The sequence below is a fragment of the Lineus longissimus genome, chromosome 16, assembly GCF_910592395.1.
Source record: "Lineus longissimus chromosome 16, tnLinLong1.2, whole genome shotgun sequence".
Lineage (NCBI taxonomy): Eukaryota > Metazoa > Nemertea > Pilidiophora > Heteronemertea > Lineidae > Lineus > Lineus longissimus.
Window position 1 is genome coordinate 10063378 of NC_088323.1, and position 27853 is coordinate 10091230.

General features: G+C 42.8%; 2 protein-coding genes across 2 annotated transcripts; one reads left to right on the forward strand and one right to left on the reverse strand.

Moving 5' to 3' along the window:
• Positions 1-74: 74 nt before the first annotated feature.
• LOC135500137 (uncharacterized) lies at positions 75-2147 on the forward strand. Its single transcript, XM_064791385.1, has 2 exons — positions 75-131; positions 1569-2147. Exons 1-2 carry the CDS (start codon positions 75-77, stop codon positions 2145-2147), a joined length of 636 nt encoding a protein of 211 aa, XP_064647455.1.
• LOC135500374 (hypoxanthine-guanine phosphoribosyltransferase-like) lies at positions 980-27853 on the reverse strand. The gene is made up of 7 exons (XM_064791813.1): positions 27818-27853; positions 20767-20873; positions 19235-19418; positions 18713-18879; positions 13864-13910; positions 4865-4941; positions 980-4307 (listed from the first exon to the last, which is right to left on the reverse strand). The coding sequence occupies exons 1-7, from the start codon at positions 27842-27844 to the stop codon at positions 4254-4256; spliced, it is 663 nt and encodes a 220-aa protein (XP_064647883.1). The 5' UTR covers positions 27845-27853; the 3' UTR covers positions 980-4253.

Genomic DNA, 27853 nt, shown 5'->3' on the forward strand with positions numbered 1-27853 from the left:
GTAACCAAGTTGCACAGGTAACCGTAGTTAGACAGGGTGGTCACGTGGTTGCAAAATTGGGTCTGACTTTCACAATGTATAGCGCCCGCATACAACCGCCAAAGTCCGGTACGGAGGCGCCATCTACCCAGGTATGCTCCAACTGACCCTACTGTACATCAAACACGCTAAAACAAGCAATAAACTAGCGTCCCAGTTCAAGGGAATAAAAATATCACGGAGACTGACCTGTCGATCGTTGCGAAAAAATGTTATTTCAAAATGACCGACTGGTCGGTTACCAGGATTCAAGAGGTTACGTTTATAGAACACTTTAAGCCGAGGGCCCGTTATCACATCTTCCTCTTATGGTGTACATGCTACACAACACAGCCTGTGTAATAATCTTCACAACTTGGGCAGATATGGTAGAAATAAGGGCAATTTGTACCCCAAATTAGGCGTAGGGCCTATTTGCAGTTGAATCTGCCCGTGCTTTCAAATTTGTTGTCGTCCGTAGCGCTTCAGCAACCATAGTGAACAGTGCCTTGTTGACATGCAATCTCATGCCACCCATCATAGAACTCCCCAGAGATATTGACCTACTTAACAACCCCTGAAGTTTCATCGAAAATTTCTCACCGGTTAAGATTCTAGAACATCCGAACATGTACAGGGATGAAGACGGCGAGTAGTGAACCAACGCCCAGTAATTTCAAGGCCCCTCCGAAGCTCCGGGGAACAAAAGGTATGGCCTAGGTGATCAGAAAGGCCTCCATTTTTACGAGCCTGCAATCTGCAACCATTATGAGAAGTAATAAGATCACTCATCTGCAAGTGAAGCTGGCAATTGCTGTCTGATGTTGTTTGCAGGTGGTAGTAATCACCCATTCTTGTCCCAGGCACCTGAAATGACCACTGAAGATGAGAGACTTTTGTTGCATGTGATCATGATTGCTTGTTTGCAGGGAGCTTAATACTTTCGTAAAAGAGGGTAAACAATTAAGAAAACGATAGTCTCCCTGCTGATCATTTTTATTCAAGCCCAGAGACAACATAGCACAAGTACATGAATGAATATCTCGATAATTGTGGAGGAATGACATCACAAAATAACTAACTTGGTTTTAAAGACTTATATGTAGGTAGTTCATAAAATATTTGAAATGTACACCCGTAATTGAATATGATGTCGGAACTGATGATACAAGATAACATAAGATGCAAGCCGCATCCTGCTACTTAGTAGGCTCCGCCTACCTGTATTCATTAACCAATCATAGTATAGTTTACTGTATGTAACCTTGTGATATGCATGTCTTTGTTGTTTTGTAATAAAGTTAGTTATAGTTAGACACTCAATGCGTTCAGTTCGCCATCAACTCAAGTAAGACCTCCCCGCATGACACGACATTGTTGCAAGTGACCAGGATCCCTCAACGCAAATTCCAAGATGACTGACGAAGAAAAAGTAAAACGCTACATACAAGAAAGAGGTGGCAAACGAGCTGCCATTATGAAAATGATAGAGGAACTATGTGAAGAGATCAAAGTGAACACTACTCGCGGAAACACGTGTGACCGAAAAGATCGACTTGGCATTCGCAAAGGCCAGCTTATTGCCCAATAAGTTGAAAGAAGTCCTACGTATCGATACCGAAAAAGAAGCCCTAACCAAGGATGACACTCTCGAGAAAGTGGTAACGGAACATGAGGATTATTCATCCAAGATCCAAGAAAAGTACGCGTTCTACCTTAGAGCAATCAAACGGCTTCAAGAAGCACTAACCGCACCCCCTAAAGCGAGCGATGAACCAGTGGAAACAACCGCAAGTACTTCTCCCGCCACAACGAAATCAAATGTAAGACTACCGAAACTGCTACTGCCCACATTCAGCGGTAGTATCGTGGAATGGAACACGTTCTTTGACTCTTTCAAGGCTGCAATAGACAATAACGTCAACCTAAGTAAAGTAGAAAAGATGCAGTATCTCCGAGGACAGTTAAAAGGTGAGCCGAAGCTGGCCATAGAAGGCCTTCAACTCACGGACGCCAACTACGATATCGCCCTCGACAACCTGAAGGAATGCTACGGCAGTACAGACAAGACAAAACAACAAACACATGCATATCACAAGGTTACAGTAAACTATACTATGATTGGTTAATGAATACAGGTAGGCATAGCCTACTAAGTAATAGGACGCGGCTTGCATCTTATGTTATCTTGTATCATCAGTTCCGACATATGAGCTGTTCATGTCCCTACTGAATCTAAAACATAGACTGAGTCGAGGTTTTGGCCAACATTTCCAACCAAGCTGTTTTGGTGAGACAATCAATACCGACAGAGGTATCAATTTCTATTCTAAGATATATTGAATTAAACAACAAAAACTGTTGTCTTAAAATGCTTTTTGACAACCTCCACATTTTTCACCAACCCATAACTGCTGAATTAAAATCGAAGCTTTGTTTGTGCATAGTGCATTTACACTTGAAATTGCAGCTCATTCTAAATCCAGATATTTTCGAATACACAACCTATGGTCACTCCAACATGTTTTTAAACATGTTGGAAGTGAAGTGCTAGCACTTCACAATTGACAGGGTGCATCCAAGAATCCGGTTCGTTAGCATTAATTTTACATCAGTTCCATCTTGTTCCTTAGATTGTCGACTAGAAAAAAAACCATTGCTCTTCACAGAAAAGTTTCAAAATATTGCAAATACCCTGTAAGAAAAACTAGTCTCAATGAGAGCAGTGCTTATTCATTAGACTTACTGGCAATTACTAACCACAATGGCAGCACTAAATCCGGATTCTTGTATGGGGAATGCACCCTGTTAACTCTTCTTTTTATGTGAAAATATCAGTCCAATATCTCCAGTTAGGGTAATTAAGGAATGATAGAGAAAAACAAGTTAAAAAGTTTCAAAATTCAGTCTTTTACACAATTTCGTGTTTTTTCTCCTGAAAAGTTAGAATGTTCTGTGTTTTCTGCAGCCAAAATCACCTAAAATCTGTGTTAAAGGAATGGGCTGCTTTTTACTGCAGTGGGCCTTTGTTTGTTCTTCTTCTGGTTTACCAGAAAATTATTTTTTGGAACGAGTTTGATGCTTTTCCAATTTTTTTTAGCTTTTAGATAGTAGAAAAACGCATTATTTGTTATTTTTAGTACGCACCAATCCTGGCGTGAAAGACCAGTGCACGCCGAGTTCCGAGTTCACATCACCCTGCTATTACGATGCAATGTCATTACCAATATTGTTGCAGTAGCGGGCTAATCAAGCGCCATCAGCGTGGCATTGAAAAAATCGTTATCTACACCAAGACGTCACAGGCAAGATTCATGGCTCCAGGAAGCACCTAACTAGTGCATCGTTCCACATGGAAAGGAGCGACGCACTGAGAGCTAACTCGGGTAAAATCGGAGTCAACATCAAAAAAGCGTGATAATTCAGTCAGATTTAGAATATTTTTTTTGTGCAATTCATTGATGGAAACTACTTAGTGGGAGGTGACTGGGCAGCCAACTGCTGGGTAATATATTGTCCTTACGAATACAAAAGGTCCTTTAACGCCACTTTGACAACCTGTAGATGCTTGCAGATTACATGTAGATGTCGGGCCGACACCATTCACTGGATTGTCAAGTTGAAATCCAAAGGCTGGCCGACATCAACATTCCAAGATGTGTAGGTGCAATTTGAAAATGATGAAGAAAACACTCTCTAAAATAACGCGCATCAAAATACGTCGATGATTTCACAAAGTGCATCCAGTGCGTCAAATCCAGAGTCATTCAAACTAAACATCACCTCTGAGTGGAGTTTTCTCAAAATGAAAAATTTGCTGATTGGCCACTTTGTGAAATCATGGAGGAATTCTGCCAGGTAAGGCTTCATTTACATTGGTACAACAGACTTAAACTGCCACTTGCAACTGGACACATTCCTACGCATGCTCAACGATAAACATTTTGGAGGGTGCTAAGAACGATAAAATTAACATTTCATATTGGTCCCGTCAAATCTATCAGGAATAATAAGGGCTAAATTTGGAACAATATGCAACCAATTTGGGTTTAGAGGACTTGCACGACAACTGATGTCTAGCTCATTGTTTTAAGCTTGGTTGATGATAACAAGGGCATTGAGTGCTGATTTTCTGCCATTACAGAGACAAGATGACGGCTCATAAAATTAAATTACAAATTTAGATGGTGAGATTTCAAGTCAGCTAATGCATTTAGCTTGTGATGGTGGGCTGCTCAGGACCTGACAGAATACTTTTTCTTGCCGGCTTCGTTTATCACGCAGATGTGCTGGAAGAGAAGTGATGGTGTTATGATGGAGGAGTGGTAGAGTGAAAATCACCTCTGAATTACGCTCATAGAAAAGACCCACACAACACTTCGTGGAGGGGTATTTTAAGAGCGATCCAAAGGCCTGGTATGCATGGAATGGTGTATTAAACTAAAACTTTAGCAAATTACAGTCTGACTGAATGCAATTCTTTAGCCTTATTTCAATGCTACATGTACCCGCATCATTGTCCCCTTAGAAGCTACCTGTAGTAGGGTTGATAAGACACAGACTCCAGTCTTATACAGAAGATAGGCATATATGGCATGGAATTTCGTTGAGTGAATTGAGTGCTGCCATATCCTTGCTCTCAAAGTAACAACTTAAGCCTGAAATTGACTTTGCCTGATAAGGATGTCCAAGGTTTTCAAGCATTGTCAAATCTTCCTTTCGGCTTTTTTTCAATTGTTTAATTTGATGCCAAAAAAATGAGAGAAAAAAATATCTTTGATGATTGCTTACTTAAAAAATCTATCTATTTTTCTTTTTAATGATGATCAATATAAGACGTACTTACACTCAGATCTCTAAAATACTCATTGTAATCGAGGGCATAACCAACCACAAAGCAATCTGGCACTTCAAAACCAGTGACTGCAAACAAGAAAGGAGAATGATGAAAATGATGAAATGGTCCAGGGACCATGTGCTCACCTCAGGTAATGTAATGCATGTCATTTGCAGTGGATATGGGGAGAACAGTTTCTGACTAGTTTCACCAGTTTTGATTCCATTGAAAAATATTCTTCTTCTTGGCTCAATGGCACAAGAGAAAATAACCTTTACCATCTTACTATAGCATTTTGGTTATAAATTCGACTAAATTCCAGGGTTATTGAAGAGTGTACATGTCACATGGAAATTGGTTGACATCTGTTCAACAGGAGTAAAAGGACTTCGTTGGATTTTCAAGATGGCGGCCTGGCGGCCATATTTGTCATGGGATTTGACTGAAAATTAGGGATAATGATAAGAGTACATAGATACATAATAACATGAAGTTTGGTTGCAATCCGATCATCAGTTTCGGAGTAATAGGACTTTGTTTAATTTTCAATGGATTTAACTGAAAATCACGGACGTTGTAGAGAGTACATCGATATACAATCACATGAAATTTGGTTTCAATCCGACTTTGTTTAATTTTCAAGATGGCCGCCTGGTGGCCATATTTGAAGTCCGAACGGGACAAATTTTTGGAGTAGAATAGAGGGTCCCTAGATATATGTCCTCACAAGTTTAGAACTTTCTAGCTCAAATAGAAACGAAACGTGCCACCAATTGGTGATTTAGTGAACTTTGACCTCTGTGACCTTGAAAAGTAGGTCTAACCAAAAACCCGGGTGATATGTCATTTAACCTTATTAGAAACAGACACCATAAAAATTTTGTCACTCTACGTACAACCATCAACTTCAAAAAGGCAAAATACCAATTTCCAAGATGGCCGCCTGGAGGCCAGAAAGTAGGTCATATAAAAGAAAAATAGCCTGGGCATATTGCCCAAAGCTACCATCACACCAAGTTTTAGCCATCTAGCCCTAGCGGTTAAGAAACATGCCCAGGATACGACGCCGACGGACACAGCGGTATTGTATAGACTCCCCGAACGGTAAGCCAAAAAAGCCAGGGGGCATTGTGCTCACCATATAGATATTTGGTGGTTAGGAATTCATCCTGGTTAAGAAACTTGTTTCACGTATAGCATATAGGTCAAATCAAAGTTAATATGAAATGTGATGTATCCTTGCTTCGAGTACCTACCACAAAAATATCATTGAAAACAAGTCACTGATAAATGAGATATCACACTTTTTACCGTTTCAGTTTTGGCTCCCGAGTGGCCAATATTTGTTGCATGCAAACGTGATGGCAGGTTATAGCAATATAAACAGCTTGTTTGCAGGGCGCTTTTGGTCAGGAAAAAAGAGAAAGAGATAGGTCATTGTGGTGTTAGCACCATCTATTTACAAAATTAACTGATTGTGAAAATAATGTTGGATCAAAAGAGGGCAACGAGACATGTGAATTTCCGTGGAAATATCATTTTATTAGTTCATACCTACCCAGGTCAGACTTTTGCATGTGTACTCTTATCGAACACACCCGAGGAAAAATGAATCTATCTATAATAGAAAAATGATTAGCTAGTTCACGTAGCTACACCTAGGCGGTGCCCCAATACAGCCTCTGCCTCGTGAAAGCCGCCATTACTAAGTACTTACTACTCGAGCGCAAGAGTAAGTCCCGTTGCTGTGGGGACAGGCAGGGCGGGTAGTCTGACCTGGGTAGGTATGAACTAATAAAATGACATTTCCACAGGAAATGGATATTTTATGTCGTTCATACTCTACCCAGGTCAGACTTTTGCATCGAATACCAACAACCTAGGAAGGAGGGTAAACGGTGACTTACCATGTTGCGAAGTGAACTGTCTCCAGAGCCGCATAGCAGAACCCACCGGGTGAGACCAAGGGAACCCAGAAAAATAAGCATGGGGGCAACCCAGGCTAATGGCCAAAAGACCCTTTGAGAAAAATAAAGGTGAGCCAAACTGAGGAACCCACCCCTCATAGAGAAGGGAAAAAAACCTCACATGGTAACGCTCAGCACATTTCTTACACTGTGGAATTACAAGAAATGCTGCGATTTGAAATAGGGGGAAGCCAAAAATGGGACCCACGGAATAACTCCCTTGAGTCCTAGGCGGCTTAACCCTAAGACATCCGGACGGGGCGAAGGTGCGGGCAGGACAGCCCGGACAAATGTCTGTCCCGCCCTCCACTCTTTTGAAACTCAGGGGGGAGGACGACACCCGGAGAGAGAGAAATTTGACGAGTGGACTAGGCAGGGAAACACCTAGGCCACGTGCTGAGCTGTGATAATTGGACCGAGAGACAGCATACCGTCTGTTAACGTGGAACAATCGCACGTATAACACTGGGAGAAAGTGGAGTGGGAACTCCACGTAGCTGCATCTAAAACCTCGTTTAGCGCCACTCCCTTATACTCGACCCAAGAAGTAAAGATGGCACGAATCTCTTGGGCCGCTATGGGGCCCAGGCATCGAAGCTCTGGAGAAACGCGAGTCACAGAATAGGCCAGCCGGATGGTGGCCACTAACCACCTAGCGACCATAGCAGGAGCTATCTCCCTAGTAAACTCCTCTCGATAAGACACAAAGAGCGATTCCTGCCAAGGCGAACGGCAGGCTCCTTGGTCTTATCAACACTGAACTTCAAGGCCCGAACCGGGCAGAGAGTTCTGTCCGGAAGATCCCTAGGGACCGTAGCGGACAAGTAGGGTATGAAAACCGGGCGCCTGAGGTGTGCAGCGCCTGGTTCTTTGCAAGAAAACCTGGGACAAATTCTAGAACCGCGCCCCTCTCATTAAAAGCCACTTTATCAAAGGCTAAGGCATGGAGCTCGGACCCTGTATCTGCACTGTGGCCAAAGCCACGAGAAAGACGGTCTTAAAGGTCAGATGTTTAAAATCTGCCTGGTGCATAGGCTCAAACGGAAACTTCATGAGAGCCCTTAGCACCACCGAGAGATCTCATTTGGGGGTACGCTTGATGGAATGGGGACGTTCCAAAGACATATTGCAAAGCAATGACAAGACAGCATCATCCCAAGACGGTTGCCAGGAATTGGTCAACTTTAAAGTGACCGAAATGGGAGAGCGATAGCCCTTCACCCCCTGAACCGAAAACTTCCGGACTGAGAATGAGAAATTCAAGAAGTCGAGGAAGTTGGGAAGAGAGGGAGCGACAGGAGAAACTCTGTGCTCCCTACACCAGTCTCGAAGGACATCCCACTTGATGCAAGGGTAGACTGTCTCTGAGGCTGAGTGACTTTACGGATAAGTCTTCGGAAAAGCCTCTCTCTAGGTGGAAACACCCGATAGTCTCCAGGCGTGAAGCCTGTAGAAAGAAGGGTCTTGATGATAGACCCGGCGGATCGGGTGACACAACAGACGGTCCCATCCCCGGCAGACAGGGGGGGGTGGTCCGTCAGGAGCTCCAGCAGGACCGGGAACCAAACCTGGTTTGGCCAGCATGGGGCTATCAGACAAACTCTGACCCGAGAACTGGCCAATTTGTTTTTTAACACCAAAAGCAACAGAGGGGTTGGCAGGAATGTATAAGCGTTGAGGCCGTCCCAGGAGGCCGACAGGCTGTCCACTCCCAAGGCCTTCTCGTCCGGAAGAGGCGAATAATACAGGGCGGATCTCTTGTTTAGCCGAGTCGAGAACCAGTCCACAACCAGGGCGTCCCACATCTCCGCCAGGCGGGAGACCACCTCGCAGTGAAGGGTCCATTTCGTCCGGACCAGATGATCCACCCTGGAAAGGGCGTCGGCAAGGATGTTCTTGCCTGGGATGTGACAGGGGAGGAGCTGAATGTCCAAGCGGCGACAAAGCTGCAGGAGCTCCCAAGTCAGGAACACAAAGTGTCGAACCTCATCCCCCCTGGTCTCCGGATATAAGCGACCACTGTCGAATTGTCGGAGAAGAGAGAAACCCTGTGACCCCTTAATCAAGACGTGAAGGCCCTCACCACCAGGATGACAGCCTGCATCTCGGGAATATTGATCGAGAGGCGCAAATTCTCCACTGAGCATGTGCACCTGGCGGTCAGGTCCCCTTCGTTCAGATGGGCGCCCCAGCCATAGAGGGAGGCGTCCGTGAACCGAGACATCTGAGGGGACAGAGGACTGAGCTGCACTCTGCGGAGGAGCTCTGTCTCGGACCCCCAGAACTTCCAGACCACCTACAGGAGAGAATTCGCAATCGAAATCCGACGATCGAGAGGGTCCGAAAAGGGGCGCCAACTCGAAAGGTGGAGAAGCTGGATGAGGCGCATGTACAGGCGACCGAGAGGGACCTGGTCCGCCGCCGAATTGAACAGGCCCAGCAAAGACAGAAACTGTCGAGCTGAGACGCTGTCTTGACGGTGAAATACCCCAACCAGGGATCAGATCTTGAGAATCCAGTCCGGAGGCGCAGCCTGCCCTCCATGGCAACATCCGTGGGGGGGCCACCTGTAGGCGCAGGACGGACTAACAAGAGGCCCAAGGGCCTGGCGCTCAGCTGAGTAAGCAGATACAATTCATAGTTTAGCAGTTTTACTGATACTTTTAGATAGATTTGGCAAGGACTATATATAGTTACAATAACCATGGATGCTTCAATTTGTCAACTGTGAAAGATGTAAGTGACATCACATGAAGTAATGCAGTGCGAGTGCGACATTTCCAATAGAGCCAGGATCTATGTCACAGTGACACACAGACAGGAATGGTTTTCCTTCTGGTATCAAAATTGATGTCCTCATACTAGTATGTCCTGAAAAGGTATTTGGACACTCACATGATCATTGTACCGTTGAGCTTGGGTCTGGTGCAATACCAACTTGAAATGGGGGGGTTAGTGGATTTAGCAAAGTGTTTGGGATGCCCTGTATGTGAAGAAGTAAGATAAAGAGGTGCTTAAGAAAATTAACTTTATTGTTAAAAGATTGACCTGACCTGCAGGTGATTGGAATTTAACAAAGGCTGATTGCAATCATGGAGTAAATTATATAAGAATCACTGATTTGGCAAAGATTATTACATTTACAAGACGTCAAGATGGAAAGTGATTGTACAGTGTTTGTCAAATCCGGACCTACTTTCCGTCAATGCTGAATACGTCGATGAGAGCTCTCGAACTATCATTCCATGCAAAAAATGGCAATGACAACACCACTAATAACTTCAAATTATTTTCCGGTTATGATAACACAACACGCATCTTCATGATCATGATCTTTCTCAAACTAACTGAATGACCTAATCGCCTTGGACGCACAACCACATATCAATCCGCCCCGACGATCGACACATCCATTCGATTCGATAACACTCGATACAGTTTGATAAATAAACAAAGTTTTCGTGCTTTTAGCTGTCAACATCAATGGCTATAATTAATATACTCCTGCAGAATAGTAGAACTAACAGAACTAATTTCCGAAGTTTCCAATAGTTTGAACACAACTCAGAACATCACCCATCAGCCAAGGAGGATACCGCGGTGACGTCACATCACGTGATCACGACCCATATTACTGATCGCTATGGCCAATCAGATTCAGTCTACTGACAGCACCAGCACCAAACACATCTCCACGTCTCACTGTCTGGTGCGCTCCTGTACACAAATACACCAATAGACATGAAATGTTGCAATACCTTGTATGGATTCTTCCTGTGTAAAATAAAATTTACAGAGCAGATTAACTTCCACGAATAAAAAAGACGTTTGGCGTGGCCAAAGTGTTGAAATAATGTCTCCGCTAAAATACACTACGAAATACACTAGGCAACGCACTACGCGATACACGGTAGAGATGCAGTTGAGTTTGTTATTGTTTGACTTAGAAGCCCGCCCATATCATAATACATTCATGTATTCATGAAGTATGAACTCATTTCTGTCCCATACAACTCTAAGAACAGTCAATTTCTCCTTAAATCATCACCGAAACCGCGATATCCGCAGGAAGATTTCGTTCTAGTGTCCGAAAATGCATGATTTTACAGGGGCGCTAACTCGACAAATAGAGGGGATCTATGGGGATCTATGCGAGTTTTAGGTCCTACAGGTCTCGAACTTGTAAAATCTGTAAACATGCCTCCAAATCCCATTATGATAATGAAGAGATTGCCCCATGTCTGGGAGACTGTTTTGAAACCATCGCTAATTTTGCCCATCAGCTGGACTCAGATCTGCATAAATTACGATAAATAATGAGGTCGTCGCTTCAATTTCGCAAAGGAAGTTGACTCCATTCGAAGGTTGTTTTGACCAAATTCTGTTGAACTCATCGTTATGAGGGCATTTGAACACATTCTCGTTGATCTTTTCTATAAACGTGTGAAGATTCGTACCAAAATACATTTCCGTAAAGGCTTAAATAAGAAAATTTGTCACTTACAAAATCATCGCTCCGGTAGAAATAAAAAGGTCACCGCCATTTTCTTGATGATAGTACTCCAGGTAACCTCGACCGCGCAGTGGAGGGTCGAGCCGCCTCGTCAATTTACCCCAGACAAGCCGTTCATACAGTGAATGCACTGGCAATACCAGCAGTCCGGTATTCCCTGGTTCGAGGTTTTCATGTCAGTTCGCGGCGGAAATTTAAAGCGGGGTCATCTGGGGTCAAACAACAGTTTTGCTCACTACCGCCAACTGGTGATATAAATCCACACTAATCTATTTTATATCAAAACTTCTGTATCATGAAGACCTTTTCAACTTTATTTCAAGCTTTTATCTGCTCGAATAGAGCGTCAAAAAATTGTTTTTTCATTTACGCCTTTTGCCCCCTGGGGAGCTGAATTTGAGTCGAATCGCCCAAATTTTTTTCTGTAAACAACATTTTCTGCGGTGTTTATATACAAAACCATATTTGAAGTGCCTCGGCTGTACGGTTACAAAATGCCCAACATGGCTAGATGGATGGCAGGATGGAAGGACAAACACCAATCAATTAGCTATTTGACTAGCTCCGCTGACTTTGTCAGCTGAGCTAAAAAGTCACTTGTGCTTGTCCCCGCGACCCCTCCGCTGCCCGCCGCCCCCGCCCAGCGCTGCTCACAGGCCTGAAAAGGCCGGGAGCGAATCCAGGGGCAGAAGAGATGGTCCCAACGTGGGAGAGCTGGAGGAGCTGGTCAATAAATGCCTGCTCAGACTCCAAAACCGGATCCGCGCCGCCCGAGGGATCGGGGCGTAAAATGTCCAGAGTCCCCACGGGCGTCCTGCCCCCCAAAGAAGGGGGGTCGACGAAGCCTTGCGGAGCATCCCTGAAACAAGGTCACCGATGCTCGTCGTCAAGACCTCCCAAGGGGGCACACCCAGCCTGGGGGATGGGGTCAGGTGAGGGTGAAACCTCTCCAGAGCCCCGGGGACCTCACCGCTGAACAGCGGGGGTCCCGGCGGAGGAGGGGGAGAAGGAGGGGGAGACGAAGACTTCCCCCGAACAGACTTTCTAGGCCCTCCCCGCACCGACTTCTTCAACTTCTTTCCGGAAGTACCGGAAAAAGGAGATGTTGGCCCGGGGGCGGAATGGTCCGACCCAACAGGGACTGACTTGTCAGTATCCTGACTCGGGGAAGAACCAGGGCGGGCACTATGTATCCCTGACACACCGGACACCGGGCCATCACAAACCCCGAAGGGAAGGAGAGCCAGGAGACACGGGGGGGAACCCCAAATAAAACAAGAAAGACGTCAATAACGAATGGACAGAAACCATCCTTACATAATCTCAAAACCACAAGCTACGCAACAGGGTGAACGGGTCACGTGACCAGAAGCCCGGGAAGATACTGGGAAAAAAAGTTTTTGAGAAGCGGATAAAAACCGCTCACAAACACAAAATGGGGAGGGAATGAAAAATCAAATGATCTCACCCGTGTCCAGATGCAATCTTCCAGCGGAAGGTGGCCAAGAGGGGTCTTTCTTTAATCCAAAATAAGCTCCAACCGGCTGAATAGATGGGAGAAACTCGGCACAGTGTTGAACAATGCGCTAAGGAAAAAGTACTGAGAAATGGAGGCTTTCACGAGGCAGAGGCTGTATTTGGGCGCCGCCTTGGTGTAGCTACGTGAACTAACTAATCCTTTTTCTATTATAAACAGATTAATTTTTCCTCGGGTGTGTTCGATAAGAGTACACATGCAAAAGTCTGACCTGGGTAGAGTATGAACGACATAAAATGAAACGCCCAAGTACGATAATTTTCAGCCAGTCCTATGAAACATCCACTGGCTGACAGTCACGTCTCCAATGAATTCTGCTCCACTGCTGTTAAGGCTGGACCCTGGTTAGCCAGAACTTCTGCTTGACAAATCATCTTGCCATATGAAGTGATCTGCTCCTATAGTTTGCTTTGAGATGTTGAGAAATGTTGCATATCGCTCTCATTTTCACACTTGCTCATGGATTTTCATGAAATTGACCTCATATTAATCTTTACATCATGTCCCAGCATTTTAATCCATTCAAAAGGTCATTCCTACCATAACCGCTCCCGAAATGTTGACTTTACTGCAAGATACTATTAGGTTTCCTGTTCATTTTGCACATCATTGGCCTCTCAGACAAGGTCATTAAAATATCAATGTCCAGGATGTCATTTGAGTTTTGACTCTCAGAGCTTGTACAAATTTTGTGTAGTAAACTTCCCCATGCTGTAGCCTTGGGCCCTGTTCAGGGGTGTTTGTGGTCAGAATGAATTCAAAAATAGATTACAATGTTGGGACAGGATGTGCTGTTTCATTTTAGGGAGGTTTCATGAATACTCAATTGTGAAAATAAGAGCGATTTCCTACAGCGCTCTTACTGAAACTGAAGCTTTTGGCGAGTGGTCCTTTTCTGTGGATTCAGAAAATGTTTGGGGAGTACTAGGCAGCTTGAGCAAGTGAAACACCGTGAAGAGACATGTATTTGATGTTATATCATGTTACTTACAATCTGGTTTGTAGCCGACGCTCAAAGGTGTCCTCTTCACTAATAAGCTGAAAGAAAAGGAGCGAAACTGGTAGATAATACCAATATTTATTGCCAAGTTGGGTAAAACTTGCAGACCTGACACTTATGGAAAAGTAGGGCAAAGCTTCGTAAAGGTTATTTTTCTTATTTTTTGTTCTACTTCTAAGTGACCTTTTTTTACATGGTGTAGACAATGACGACAACAGATTACACAAACTGGCCTTTTTGAGCACTTTCAGCATCATTCAAAATAACAGGGACAATTCTTGTACAAAGAGTGAACAAAATTGTTATCATTATAATTATTATCATCATCATCATTATTATCATCATCATCATCATTATAATCCCGGACTCTCTGTCTAGTGAGCAAAAAAACTTGCAAAAAATTTAGATTGGAAGGTCAAAACATGCAGCACTTAATCCATCGAAACAATCTACAAACTTGAAGCTGTTGACTTGACCGGTGCAATGATGAGTCATGGTTTTAGTGATCTTTTGTTAATTGATGGAAACCAAGCCAGTCATAAATCTGCCACATAGTATGATAGCTGGTGATGGAAAATGGGAAGTTTGCAAGTCTAAAGATCTCAATGTATATGGTGCCCGGATGATATCTAAATGGCGTAGCAAACAATTAGGTCAACGAAGGGAACGCAATGCGCAGCTAATCCAACCGAACGGGCACAGAATTTCAGCTGGTGGGATTTTGAAATTATTAACTATTGCATCGTAGGGGAAATAATACAGGGAACATGGGTTAATTGAGCGCAGCTCTCCCACCCCAGCCCATCATGTCACACAAAACTGGAAGCTCATCTGGCCACTAGTTAAGCAGTTACAGTCCACAATGTGAAATCCAAAATCAACGCCTGCAGCCATTATCAAACATCAGATTCAGCCCAAAATAGATCCGGCACCTCTCCCAGACCAACCTCATCAGGCCACGGAAAATTGAAGTCCACCCCATAACTCGCCCTGTAATTACTGTTCGGAAAGGAAAGTCTGAGATGTCCACCAATTTTTTCGAATCGACCTCAGAATTGATAAAGCACGTATCCCACCCCACCCAAATATTATGTTGCAGACAATTCATTCCCATCAGGAGACTTGTTCTGCAGTTACAGTCTGGAATGCAAAATTCAAGATGGCCATCTGGCAGATCTATAAGAGACCGGATTGGGAAACAAGAGGCCCAAGGGCCTGGCGCTCAGCTGGATGACCTAATAACATAGGACTGAGGGTATACTATAAAGTAGTAAATATCGGCTTTGTACTACTGTTTGAAGGTCAAGAGAACACGTTATACCACTAAAATTTCCAATGCAGAGCTGCCAGCTGGATGAAATATGATTGAACTAATCAGCCATGGTATGTAAATATTACAGGAGGCAACGGAAGATATCCCTAGTTCAGTATGTTGTATCAGTAGCTTTACAGAAAAAAAGTGTCAGAGAGGATGAGACTTCTCCATGGACAACTGTGGTATGTCCAGGCTGGGTTGTACAGCATAAGGATACAAAATGCTGTCTGTAAGTGTAATTGAGAGGTATCCTGATTTAACAGAGGTCAAAATAAATAGAAATTACCAGTTTGGGACTAGCACCACTTTCTTTTTTTTTTAATAAGGTAGAGATTACAGGAGTCAACAAAATTAATTTTATTGAGAGAAATTGACCTGTTCTGCAGGTGATTGGAATTTACAATACAAAGGGTCGTTTTTCATGACATTGTGCTCTACTGCGTATTCCTAGTCATAGTGAGTCGATCTGCAACCAATCTATCCTTGGCGCAGACAGGTTCAAATTGGCTATATCTTGAATAGATCGAATTGCGATGAAAATCTAATGCAATAAAGGAGCAATATCGAAGAGACAAATTAATCAAACCAATTGTCCACAGACTCGGACCCTGAAATGGCACGATGTATGCGTGCATATAAAAGTATATCAATTGGTCCCATAGAGATGATGAGGCAATGTCAATATGCCTTGTTCCTTAGTCAGCAACATGCCCCTTTTTATACGGAGAAGAAGGAGAACCCAGATAGGCCTTCACATGTCGGCTTCCAAATGGCTTGAACCAACTGTACTATCACTACTATAACTTTAAAATGCGTGCTCCTCCTAGTCCTACATGTAGCAATGTCTCAGCCAAAAAGGCAAAGTGAGCAGCTCCTTGGTAAGGCCATGTCAGGTTCCGCGCGCCTCTTCAGATACATCAAGTATTGAAAGCTGTGGTGAGCTGAGCACATAAAAGACCATGGTCACCTTAATTTGAAAATCCCTTCATAATCAAGTGCTACCTCTGACTAAAACAGCACAATAGACCACCAATTTGATCCAGCTCCTAACTGCGGGAAAACCCAAGTCCAGCAACCAAAAGTACCAAAAATACATTTTTGTTTACATTTGAACTGCACACATGCGTTTGTTTACAATTTCATTTCCCGCGAAATCTCGAAAATCAGGTGACCTGCAATCGTGGATTGAAAATAACATTAACCTCGGTTCAGCAGGTCAGCAGGTATACCGGCTGTTCCAATCATCCCCCTACAGCCAGCTGTTCAAAAGGTAATGTTATTCACCCCACAGGGAGTGCAAGTAATTGATTAAGCCCCTGCATAACTTAACAGCAATGGCTTGGCTTCTGTGAGTGGTAAGGAGAATTGACAGTTTTTTTATGGGAGTAACATTATTGTGTTGCTTAAAACGTCTACTTTTTACTCATGTAAGAATCGTAGTACTAATAATAACTTTCAACTTATTTTCCAGTTATGATAACACAACACGCATCTTCATGATCATGATCTTTCTCAAACTAACTGAATGACCTAATCGCCTTGGACGCACAACCTAACCACATATCAATCCGCCCCGACGATCGACACATCCATTCGATTCGATAACCCTCGATAAAGTTTGATAAATAAACTAGAACGGAGATTTCACAGGAGCACCTGTGAATTCATGACTCCAGGGTTGTTTTGAGGGCGATATTGTAAGAGTTGGTCTTGAGTATGGGGACGTGAAGGTCCGTGTGAGGCACCTGGGGAGAGAAGACTAGTTGTTTATACCACAGGCCCTTGAGTACATGTCTTTATAATAGGGGTAGAAGGCGTAAAATAGGCGTAAAATAGGGGTATAAGCCCAGGAACTAGTTTCGTACCAAAATACGTTGCCGTAAAGGCTTAAAAAAGAAAATTTGTCACTTACAAAATCATCGCTCCGGTAGAAATAAAAAGGTCACCGCCATTTTCTTGATGATAGTACTCCAGGTAACCGGCGGGAAATTTAAAGCGGGGTCATCCGGGTTCAAACAACAGTTTTGCTCACTACCGCCAACTGATGATATAAATCGACACTAATCTATTTTATATCAAAACTTCTGTATCATGAAGACCTTTTCAACTTTATTTCAAGCTTTTATCTGCTGGAATAGAGCGTCAAAAAATTGTTTTTTCATTTACGCATTTTGCCCCCTGGGGAGCTGAATTTGAGTCGAATCGCCCAAATTTTTTTCCGTAAGCAACATTTTCTGCGGTGTTTATAAGCAAGACTAGATTTGAAGTGCCTCGGTTGTATGATTACAAAATGCCCAACTTTGTCTACAGATGGCTGGATGGATGGAAGGACGGACACCAATCGAATAGCTATTTGACTAGCTCCGCTGACTTTGTCAGCTGAGCTAAAAAATTGATGGGGCACCTCTCTCAGCCCACCCTGTCACAGAAAATTCAAGCCCACGGGGTGACTCATTCTGGACTTAGTCCGGAACGCAAAATCCAAGATGGCCACCTGGCAGCCATACCAGATATTGGGCGAGGCCAAAAATCACCCAGCACCAATCAAGCCACCACACTTCACACCCCAACTGTAATATGAAACCAATCTGCACGCAATTTCCTCAGTCGAACAGAGCTACCTCACGGCCGTTAGCTAGGTAATTTTTACTTGTGGAGAAATCCCTCGGTCTTGTTACTATGAATAGCCTGCCGACCACCGCGCCAACGGCGGGTTGAGTAACCAAAGTGGCTTGGTATATAATAAGGAATACGACCAGGAGACCCGGGCTCGCGATTTTCAAAGTTGGTCAAGCAAATCTCCTGCTACACCATCGACGAGCCGTGTAGTTGGTTCCACATTGTAGCATACACCACCAAGATGAGAAATTACCATATAATTTTCCCTTTTCATCATTCTGTTTACGTTTATAAAGACTTGCTAGTTTCTATTCTTGGTTCATAAGAGTCCCTCGATATGGGTTCTTCGTTACCATGTACGAATTCTTGGCATATGAACCGATCTTACCTGTTTTAAACTGATTTTCCGGCGAAATATCGAAGAAACTCGCACGGGATTTGGCACATCAGCAAATTTCTCCGCCAGTTGACGAAGTACCCAAAAATTGATTACGCAGTAACCATTCCTGGCACATGACCTAATTATTATTCACTTCCGATTTGGGTCCCTCCCTTCATAATCGACGCGTTCAAAGTTGGTCAAGGGAAATTACTTCATAAATCATGCAAATTACCACGAAGGCGTCATGTTTGCAGATCAACCAATCAGATCGGAGATTCCACAGGAGTCATATGATCAAATAAATTGTTAAGGCACATTGTTGTCTAACGGCCGTGACCTACGGGGCGCGAATCTTCCACCTTTTCAGATACCTTAACAACTAGGCTATCAGGATTGGGATCGGAGCCAACCCACAAAAAACAACAGAGGCGCAAAGTTAAAGCGAAAGGGCAGCGCAGTCATGTATTTCAGGTGCCAGTCCCAGCATCATACCCGACCGCAGTCAATAATAGATACAGCCTCACCTTGCTACTTTGATCTTCTTTGGATTATGTTCCTTCAAGAGCTTGAGTAGATGAGTCATTGTGTTCCCTGTATCAATGATGTCCTCCACAACAAGGACATTCTTTCCTTCGAGACCATTCAAGTTGTCACCACCAATCACTTCCACAGAACCCGTTGAGGAATCATTCTGAAAACAAAGACTGTCTTTAACCTTTGGACATGGATCGTCACCATAGCGACGATTCATATTAAACATTAATTTTCAGTGCATATGCTACCTGGAGAAAACGCTAACAAAGTCTCCCATGCATCTTCTAAGAAAGGCAGATTTCCAACATTAGTTTGAAGGCTGGAAATGCCCTCCCCCCAAAACGAAACCTGTGGTGCAAACTTTCCACCTGGGCGCAGTAGCCATGACACCTATTTCTGAGCAAGTCATGTGGTTTCACCTGAATCTGTGCATGCCATCTTCTTGAGGAATACTCGGAGTATCAGCAGAACGACCCACGGTCCCCATGGTGCCAACATTACAATAAACTTACCATGTAGCTCTTCAATCGTATAAAGTCTATAGAAAGTGGGACAGACTCTTCCATGGTCTGATTCATCTGCTTGAGTTTATCTAAGAGGTCAGCAAAAAACTTGTAACCTCCCTTCAGTACACATAATGCTGTGACGGGTACGGTTCCAAACTCTTGCACAATGTCTTTTGCCAGTTTCTCGATCCTGCAAATGAAGATCATCATTTAAAACCTACACTCTGGACGCTGTGGACCGGCCTCGTTCCTCACCCTCACCACTGACATGTAACAAGTGTTGAGCTTTCTGGAGGTTTTGTAACGATGGCCACAATGAATTGGCCAGTGAATGCAGTGCCGATAGTTTATCAACTGTTGGAAGGGACGCTGTAGGCGGAATAACATTTTGTGATCAATTTTCGCCAATTAGCGCAAAAAGTTCAAAGTAGTCGTATTGGCACTTACAGTGACTATGTAACGTGAGATTTTATAGTGCAAAGATTTTTGCATTTAACTGTTTTTTTTGTTGTTTCTTCACATGTAAGTCAACTACTAATACAACACAGTGTATACGTAATGTATACCATCTAAACCATGGGAGAAATGCAGTGTAGGAATGAAGTGTATCAGCTACTCTATTATGTATGCCAAAGTGGTATACGTCGAAAATTCCGATTTGGTGCAGAAAATGCCCTAACAGTTTCGTTACAGCAATGCTCATTGGGTAATCGTCCAGCCGTATGAATTCCCGCTATATGTGGCAGTCCATAAGGAGACCAAATTAGGATGACGCGATGGGGTGCTCAGGGAGTCTATAAAACTTTGCATCAGTCGAAAAATAACATCCGACCGAAACTTATCAGTGACAAAACTAAGAGTTCCTAATGGCAGGAATTGATAAAGGCTACTGAAAGTATTTATTAGTTAATAACAACTAGGCTTTTCCTAACTTGGGCTTCTATACTGTGATTTCAATACATTCGGGCAAATCAACAGGGTTCAAATCAAACTTCTCTTCTGCTAATCCTGAAAATTCCTTGGTGATATGTACCATCTTTTAAGATTTATCCTCTAAAGTAGTTCTGACCGTTAGTCCGGAGAGAGATCCTTCAGACCTATGAAGACTGCACACCAGCGCTTTAGCCTACTTTCTTCACTTTCTCAGATGGTGAAAATGTACATTCTCATATCCTGTTTTAATACAAGTCCGGCGCAGATCAATCATCTAGATTTGCCCTGATGATGAACATGTGAACAACAGGGCCAGCAATAGGCTTCCATTAAAATTGATGACGCATTATTACTTTGAGGCTGTGGCGCGCGATGGCCACTGTATTCATCATTCAGTGTGTGCAGTCTTAAATATTTTGAGAAAAATCTTGTCTTGGAGTTTGGACCTTCTTGTGTTGGCGATAAGATAATTTGTTCAAACTCTGTAAAAATTCCTTTTTTTGAATTTTCTTGGATCACTTCATAAAGATGACATAGCATCTAGAGATACCACTAGAATCAAGCTACCGAAAAATCAGATATTTCTGAATGTGTACTTTGCTTACCTGTCATTGACCAATCCAGAGGGAATCAGGACATGATCTAACGAGTTCTCATAATGTTTTGGTATACAAAACAAATTCAGGGGATGTCCTTTGTAATCATCGTCAATCTGGAAAGATAGTCAATGCTCAGTCACACTCGGTACACCTCGGCCCAAGACTAAGTTTAGATGGGTGATAAGTTGGAGTGTGGTTACTTTGATAAGGATTGCATATTACGCGTGCATCTTGATGTAGATCTGCTCATGTAAATTGTAATGTCAATTAAAGCACCATTGGCATTACTAAGGGCAATATTACCCAGCTGTCGGCGGCACAGTCACCTCATATTCTTCATAAGTAGTTTCCACCAACAAATTGTACAATATTTTCGGGGGGCATAGTGGGTGGCAGCACCAGACGGAGGAAGTAGTTCGCCTAGGGTTTTTTCGACACCCTCCGCACAGACTCCACTCGTTCTGGAACACTCACTTACTTGTTAATCTGCAGTGGTTAGCTTGTTTTTATTGCAGTAAAGAAATGTTAATCGGGATTTTTAATTATATTTTATATTTGCCCCGGGTATTCATATGGTTCATGCCCATTTCGCCTTGTCTTTTTTCGCCTTTTCCCATTTTGCCTTTAAAAAATATACATTTCGCCTTCTCCTATTTCGCCTTTTCCAATTTTGCCTCTTCCCAATCCGCCTTATTCTATCTCGCCTTTGTCTTTTTTCGCCTTTTCATTTTTCGCCTTATGCTATTTTGCCTCTGTTTTATCTTGCCTTATCACAAGTTGCCTTATCCATTCTTGCCTTCGTCTGAGTTTGCCATTGTCTTAATCTGCCTTCTCCTATTTCACCTTGTCCTAATTTACCTTTGTCCTAATTCGCCTTCATCCTATCTCGCCTTTACCCGCCCCGCCTTTGTATTATTTCGCCTTCTTCCCATTTCGCCTTCTTCCTACTTTGCAACAAACTTGGTGTCTTTACCCATGTTTGTTGATTTTGAGTCAATCTTTCATATGAAAGTGTCTTCAACAGTGTTGAAGGGCTTCTAGGGTCCATTCGGGGGTACCCCCAACCAAAACACGGTGGACATTGCCAAAATTACAAGTGTACATAACTTCTCAGCCATTATAGTCATATTACATTACATACCATATTGCAAAAGACTTTTGTCTTATTTACCCATGTTTGTGGGGCCAGTCTTTCATATGAGAGTGTTTCCACGAATTATGTTTTGGTACCCTACCCAAGGCTGTTGCTTAATTACCAATATTTTCAAATCTTCATAACTTCTGAACCATCTACATGTAAGCTTACATGTATCTCCAAAACCAACTTAGTATCTTTACCCATGTTTGTCAAATCTTAGAGTTTTCCAAGTCTTTCATGGAAATATTTTGGCATAGTGTTTTGGCATTCTCTAATGAGTAAGACTTGTGACCTGGTACTATATAGGAGGGATGGGGGTGCTAAGTATTTCATTGATCATTCAAAGTGTGAGTGCTTCTGAAGTTCTTTTATTATGGACTATGGTCAATAGGCCTATTCAAATACAGCAATCTGGAAGATGTATTCCTTTGATCATTGGGGAATTATGAGGCCTTCTCACAGAACGAGTTAGCTCTCAAGAACGTCCCACGCAGTGTTCCCTTTAGATGGTTTTGGTACGTTTGATGTTCTTCATTCACAGCAATGCTATAACTTAGCATGAGATAATACAAGTACCAAAGTTTTTTTGAACAGAATCATTAAACTACTCAAGACACTGCCCCCCCCCCCCCCTGCGAATAATAGACCCCTTGCTTAACGAAGGGGAATTGATAAAAGGCGAGGTGAGATATGGCGAAACGGGAGAAGGCAAAATGGGAAGAAGGCGAATTGACACAAAGGTCAATCAAGAAAAGGCAAGATGAGATAAGGCAGGATGGAACCAAGGCAGAATAGGACAAAGGCGAAATAAGAAAAGGCAAACTAGGATGAGGCAAGATGAGAGGAAGGCGAGTTGGGAAGAAGGCCAATTGGAACAAAGGCGAGATAAGACGATGGCGAAATCGTAGAAGGCGAATTGAGAAAAGGCAAGTTAGGAGAAGGCTAAATGGGAGAAGGCAAAATTGGATAAGGCGAATAAGGTTAAGGCGAAATGGGCAGATACCATTCATATAGGGAGCTGTGCGCTACTTTGCGCCCAGTGCTTGGGTCGGGTGAGGCGGTTTTGTTATTATGTGACGCGTATCACGTATATGAATTCCCATACGGTACTTAGAAAAATTAAGAGCGATTAACAACGTAAGGTGAAAGAGTACGACCACAATAAAGGGGGAAAATTGCAGAAATGGATGAATGCTTTAAACATATAGTGGCCCCAATACTTTCCCAGCTTATTTTTGTATAATCCCATACTTTTGATTTAAACAGATGGCCCCATATGCAAATCAGACCTGCTGAAAAGGCCCCTTATGTTAATGAGTATGCCCATACATAGAAAGAACAAAAAATGCTATTTCTCCGAGATCGCTGCAAAGTTTACCCATTTAACCCAGCGAGGACCATCTCCATATCAACCACGACTTTCAGGACAAGTTTCGAGGTCATCCGATCTGAACTGAGGGAGGAGATGTGTGACAAACTATTTCAGCTCTACGTCCATTATAGTAGATTCTAAAAATGCACAATATTTGCATTAGTTGGACCTTTGCCAAAACAGGGGACAAGGTTATACACCTACGATCGGCGTTGACCTTTGCCCTCTTTAAGTTTTCATAGCAGCGCTGTGATTGGAGCACGCGCTGAGAGCGTGCCAAGAAAACAGGAAAATAGATGGAATGGGCACAGGGTTGTAGGCTGTCGGATACTACTGCAGTTGCCGAGATCGTTCCGTAAGAGATGTTCGGATTGGTCCAAAATCGAGGCTACTTGCCTGGGTTAAAAAACAGCTTCTGAGGCGGAAAATGTCAAGGGTTTTGGTGAGTGATTAAGCGATCTCAAAACATTGCGGGTCAAGACGATTTAACTGGACCACAAGTAAGTGCGAACGGCACACCCCTTTAAACTAAAACTAGAGCCTACGTACATGTGGTGGCCCGATCAGGCAATTACAAAATTTACAAATACAGTACGACCTCTCTGTTGCGAACACCCATGGAACTGGGCATTGATGTCCGTAATGTAGAGGTGTCCATAATTAATAGGGAGGTTATGCCATTATTGTCCAAAAAGTGGATTCATGTGTATGTACACGGGGTCGTGAAGCCTACGTATTACATTCTCCATTTAATTTTGAATATTAACTACATGTGTATTTCAAATAATTAGAATTTTGATGCCATTTATATGCGAACTTGAAATTACTTTATTACAATACCTATGGCATTTCTGGTGGAGGTCATATCAATTCACATTGATATATGCAGGTTGTGTTCGTACACTTCATACTACATAGACAGCGTACATCTTTAATTAGTTGTATAAAAGCATTAGATTGAGCTACTACACACCAAGCTTAATTGTTTGCAATTAGAGCACAAGGGGACAAACAACTCAATGGAATGCAATTAATGTGGACACATACAGTAGCTTGGCAATGTGATGAGCAGTGAAGATAATTAATCGAAACGTTCGGTTTAAATTAGGAGAGCAACATACATTAAATTCACTCCACCCAGTAATTAACGGAACACAGAGCCATAGTTACACTCAAACCGACGATTTACGCCATTTTACCTGTGACCTTGAAAATTAGGTCAAATCAGAAACCCGTAGGACATGTGATATATCCTTCATAAGAGAACCTACCATAAAAATTTTATTGAAAACAAGTCACTCATAAGAGAGATATCATCACACTTTTTAGGTTTCCACTTCTCACCCCTGGTGGCCAATTCAAGAATCAGATCGGACCGAAATTCATTGTCAGAGGTCACCTGACCTTAGGGGTCCTGTGTACAAAGGTTCAAGTTCACAGTTAAGAAACGTGCCACTCTTTTTGAAACAAGATACAGATGACGACGAGGGACGACGGACACTGCGGCGTAGTACTTATAGACTCCCCTACGGTGAGCCGAAAAGAATCAATCAACATCGCCATCATCATTCTGAGAATATAGTCCTCACTGTTTTTCAAGGCTAGTAAAGCATTAAGGAATATTATGAAACATTGTTGTTGCAGGCAGATGTAGCACCCGGAGGTTTTATAACTTGTAAAGAAGATATTTTTAAAAATCAACCCGGTGCCGAAAAATTGACATGACCATTCATGAGTTCAAGTAATATTTTTTATGTGGCCTTAAAACATTCCCCTTAGGGAAAACTCTTTTCAAAATGGCCAAAATTTATTTCACAAGCTGTCTATTGACGATTTCGAAGAAGTTTGTTTTGATGCCGATCATACAGGCATGTGCTTCACCTCAAACAAAGGATCAGGCATTGTCCAAAGTCAGCTTAGGCATTCTGACGTGTTCTGGGAGTGCGAATTTGATTTGTTTTGGCGTTGATTCCTCTTCTTCGAAAGGCCTCATGATCAGCTCTCAGGCTCATGCCTCATAGGAGTTGTAATACAAGAAACACAGAAACGAAACAGAAACACAGAAACGCAGGAACAAAACACAGAAACGCAGGAACCACCACTCCTGTGGCGAATTCTGGTCTGCAGACACCATCCTGTTGCCATGGTTGTTACGGTGAAAGGGGGTGTAACAAAAACAGGTACTCAGTCGGAATGGGAGAAGGAATGCTCAGTTCCCAATATCCCTTTTAGCCTCCTCAAGGCCTCAAGATGGCGATAGCGGCGCTCCGAGGTTCATACATTATGCAAGAGAATGCGTCAACCGGCTTCTGATTGGTCAAGTTGGATGACGTCAAGTGTGAACATAGTGCACGTGCGCGTCATCCAGATGAGGTCACATGGCCGTACTCGCATTATTTTTAGCAATGCCACGTGTGTTTGTTTACATTTTGAAATGAAGTTGGTTTTATGGAAACTTCATTAACATAAAGCAGATCTCTAAAGACAGATTATAAGAATTGAACCCATGAACGCACACTACACCACCAAGACATTGCACTGCACCACCATTTAAAACAACAGTCTGTAGGAATCGAACCTACCAAAGCACTACACAATCTCAAAAAGACTGCACTCCCTTCTGGGCCTGATGATGGAGTCATCCTCAGGGTTACTTTAATGACAATAACAATGACTTGGTCATGGAAAGTATCGAGAGAGACAATACCACCATTGAATATTCATAGGTTGGAGGTTCCAGACCTATCAATTAGACGCGTGCAGTGCATATTTGGAGAGCAACTGAAAAGATAATATTTGGTACGGCAAGTCTACAGATATAAAGAAATTATTTGAGGAAAAAATTTATTTTGAATTTTGCTAATTTGGTTTGGGGGGGGGCGTGTTTTGAGATTTTTCTGCCAGTTGGCTGAAGAGTGGAAATATCAACGTCTGTCCAATTTGTCGATTATCAAAAAATTTCTGTGGTCAACTACCAGTTTGCTTTGGTAGGTGATAAAGCTTGGAAACAGTGAAACCTTGGAACCAGTGATAAACCTTGGATTGGAAACAGTCCTAAAAATGCATAAAAACATGAAATAATGCCATTGGAACCTAAGGTGGTTACGAATCAATATTTGGAGCTTATTTTTGCATGATCAGATCGGAATTAGACGGTAGTTTAGAAATCAGTCGCATATAACCGATTCAACATTGTATATTTTAGAATAACCCAGTCGTACCTCACCTCCAGTGTACAGTACTGATCTCCCAAATATGGGCATGCACGTGACGGCACGCACACCACACACCCATGATATGGACCAATCAGCGCTCCGCTTACTACGCCACAACACGGGGCCTATTTGAACTACGGAGCGGTGTGATCATACAGGGTGATACAGAGATGATTGACAACATCATGCACTACCGGCTGGCACTTATCCGTACATCATCTTAACATGACAAGAAACGTATAAGAAGATTTATTACCGAAGGTTTTAGACGAGTTGGAGATGAAAAATAGGAACAAATTCCTTCACCGTGACGAGCGATTTCGTACATTTTCATGTACACATCGAGGGGTGTAGAGAAATTTTCGTGATGTCACCAGTTCTAAGCGGACACAATTTTTAGTGATTCCCGTGTGCATGTTTGTCCTATCTACCAAGCTTTATCATTCAGAGCATTATATATATACAAATTACAAAATGATTCTTCTAATAAAAACGTTTTATTTTAGTATATGGAATACAAAACAATCACAAAACCTTTCTTTTGCTTTCATTGAAAAGAAATCATTAGATATTTGCAATTGCGGCCCGTCATGAACATAAGTTTATTTTTAACGACAACGCATTTCAAATGCATTCCATGATGACGTCATCCTCCACAAAAAGGTTGTTTCTGGAACTACTGGCAAATTGCTATCATTTGTATCAATAAAGTCAGCTGGGACGAGATTGGTAGTTGGAAGGGTATAAATCGTGGAAGGAACGCACCCGATTTCACGCGGTACTTGCACAGTGATTCCATGGTTTGTTGACTATTCCAAGGTTTATCACTGGTTCAAAGGTTTCTCTGTTTCCAAGCTTTATCACCTACCGTTTGCTTTTTACAATTTACTTGCCCGACTTTCCAGAATATCATCAAAATTTCAGATTCACAGCCCCACGCAGTATTTGATGCGTCGCGGTCAAACATTGACAATTTAACTGCTAAAAGACTTTAAAAATCCATGGTAGTCTTGTCTCGAGGTGCCGCCTATGCCTGTTTCTTTTTCGTTTCTGTGTTTCGATCCTGCGTTTCTGTTTCGTTTCTGTGTTTCTTGTTTTACAACTACCCTGCCACATGCACATGCGCATGCATGCATGGCCATGGATGATGATGATGTGGCCAGGGTCAGGGACACGTTCACATTGTCCTCTGGTACGACCAATATTGAATATTCAGAACTAGGCCCCTTTCGAATGTTGTTCATCCTTCAACATAGTTATCAAGCATAACACACATACGAACGCACTGCTGTTTTGTTATCGGTCAATGTATTCGATCGAAAACATGCTTACCACCATGTACTCAGGGGTTTCTGCCATTTTGACTAA

What these genes read in the sequence shown, in the direction of transcription:
- LOC135500374 (XM_064791813.1), bottom strand. Translation starts at nt 27,844, where the DNA reads ATGGCAGAAACCCCTGAGTACATGGTG. An exon ending in TACGATTGAAGAGCTACATG is followed by an intron (nt 18,880 to 19,234) that starts GTAAGTTTATTG and finishes CTTTGTTTTCAG; the next exon opens with AATGATTCCTCAACGGGTTC. An exon ending in AGTATTTTAGAGATCTGAGT is followed by an intron (nt 4,308 to 4,864) that starts GTAAGTACGTCT and finishes CTTCTCTTCCAG; the next exon opens with CACATCTGCGTGATAAACGA.
- LOC135500137 (XM_064791385.1), top strand. Translation starts at nt 75, where the DNA reads ATGTATAGCGCCCGCATACAACCGCCAAAGTCCGGTACGGAGGCGCCA. An exon ending in CGGAGGCGCCATCTACCCAG is followed by an intron (nt 132 to 1,568) that starts GTATGCTCCAAC and finishes GTGACCGAAAAG; the next exon opens with ATCGACTTGGCATTCGCAAA.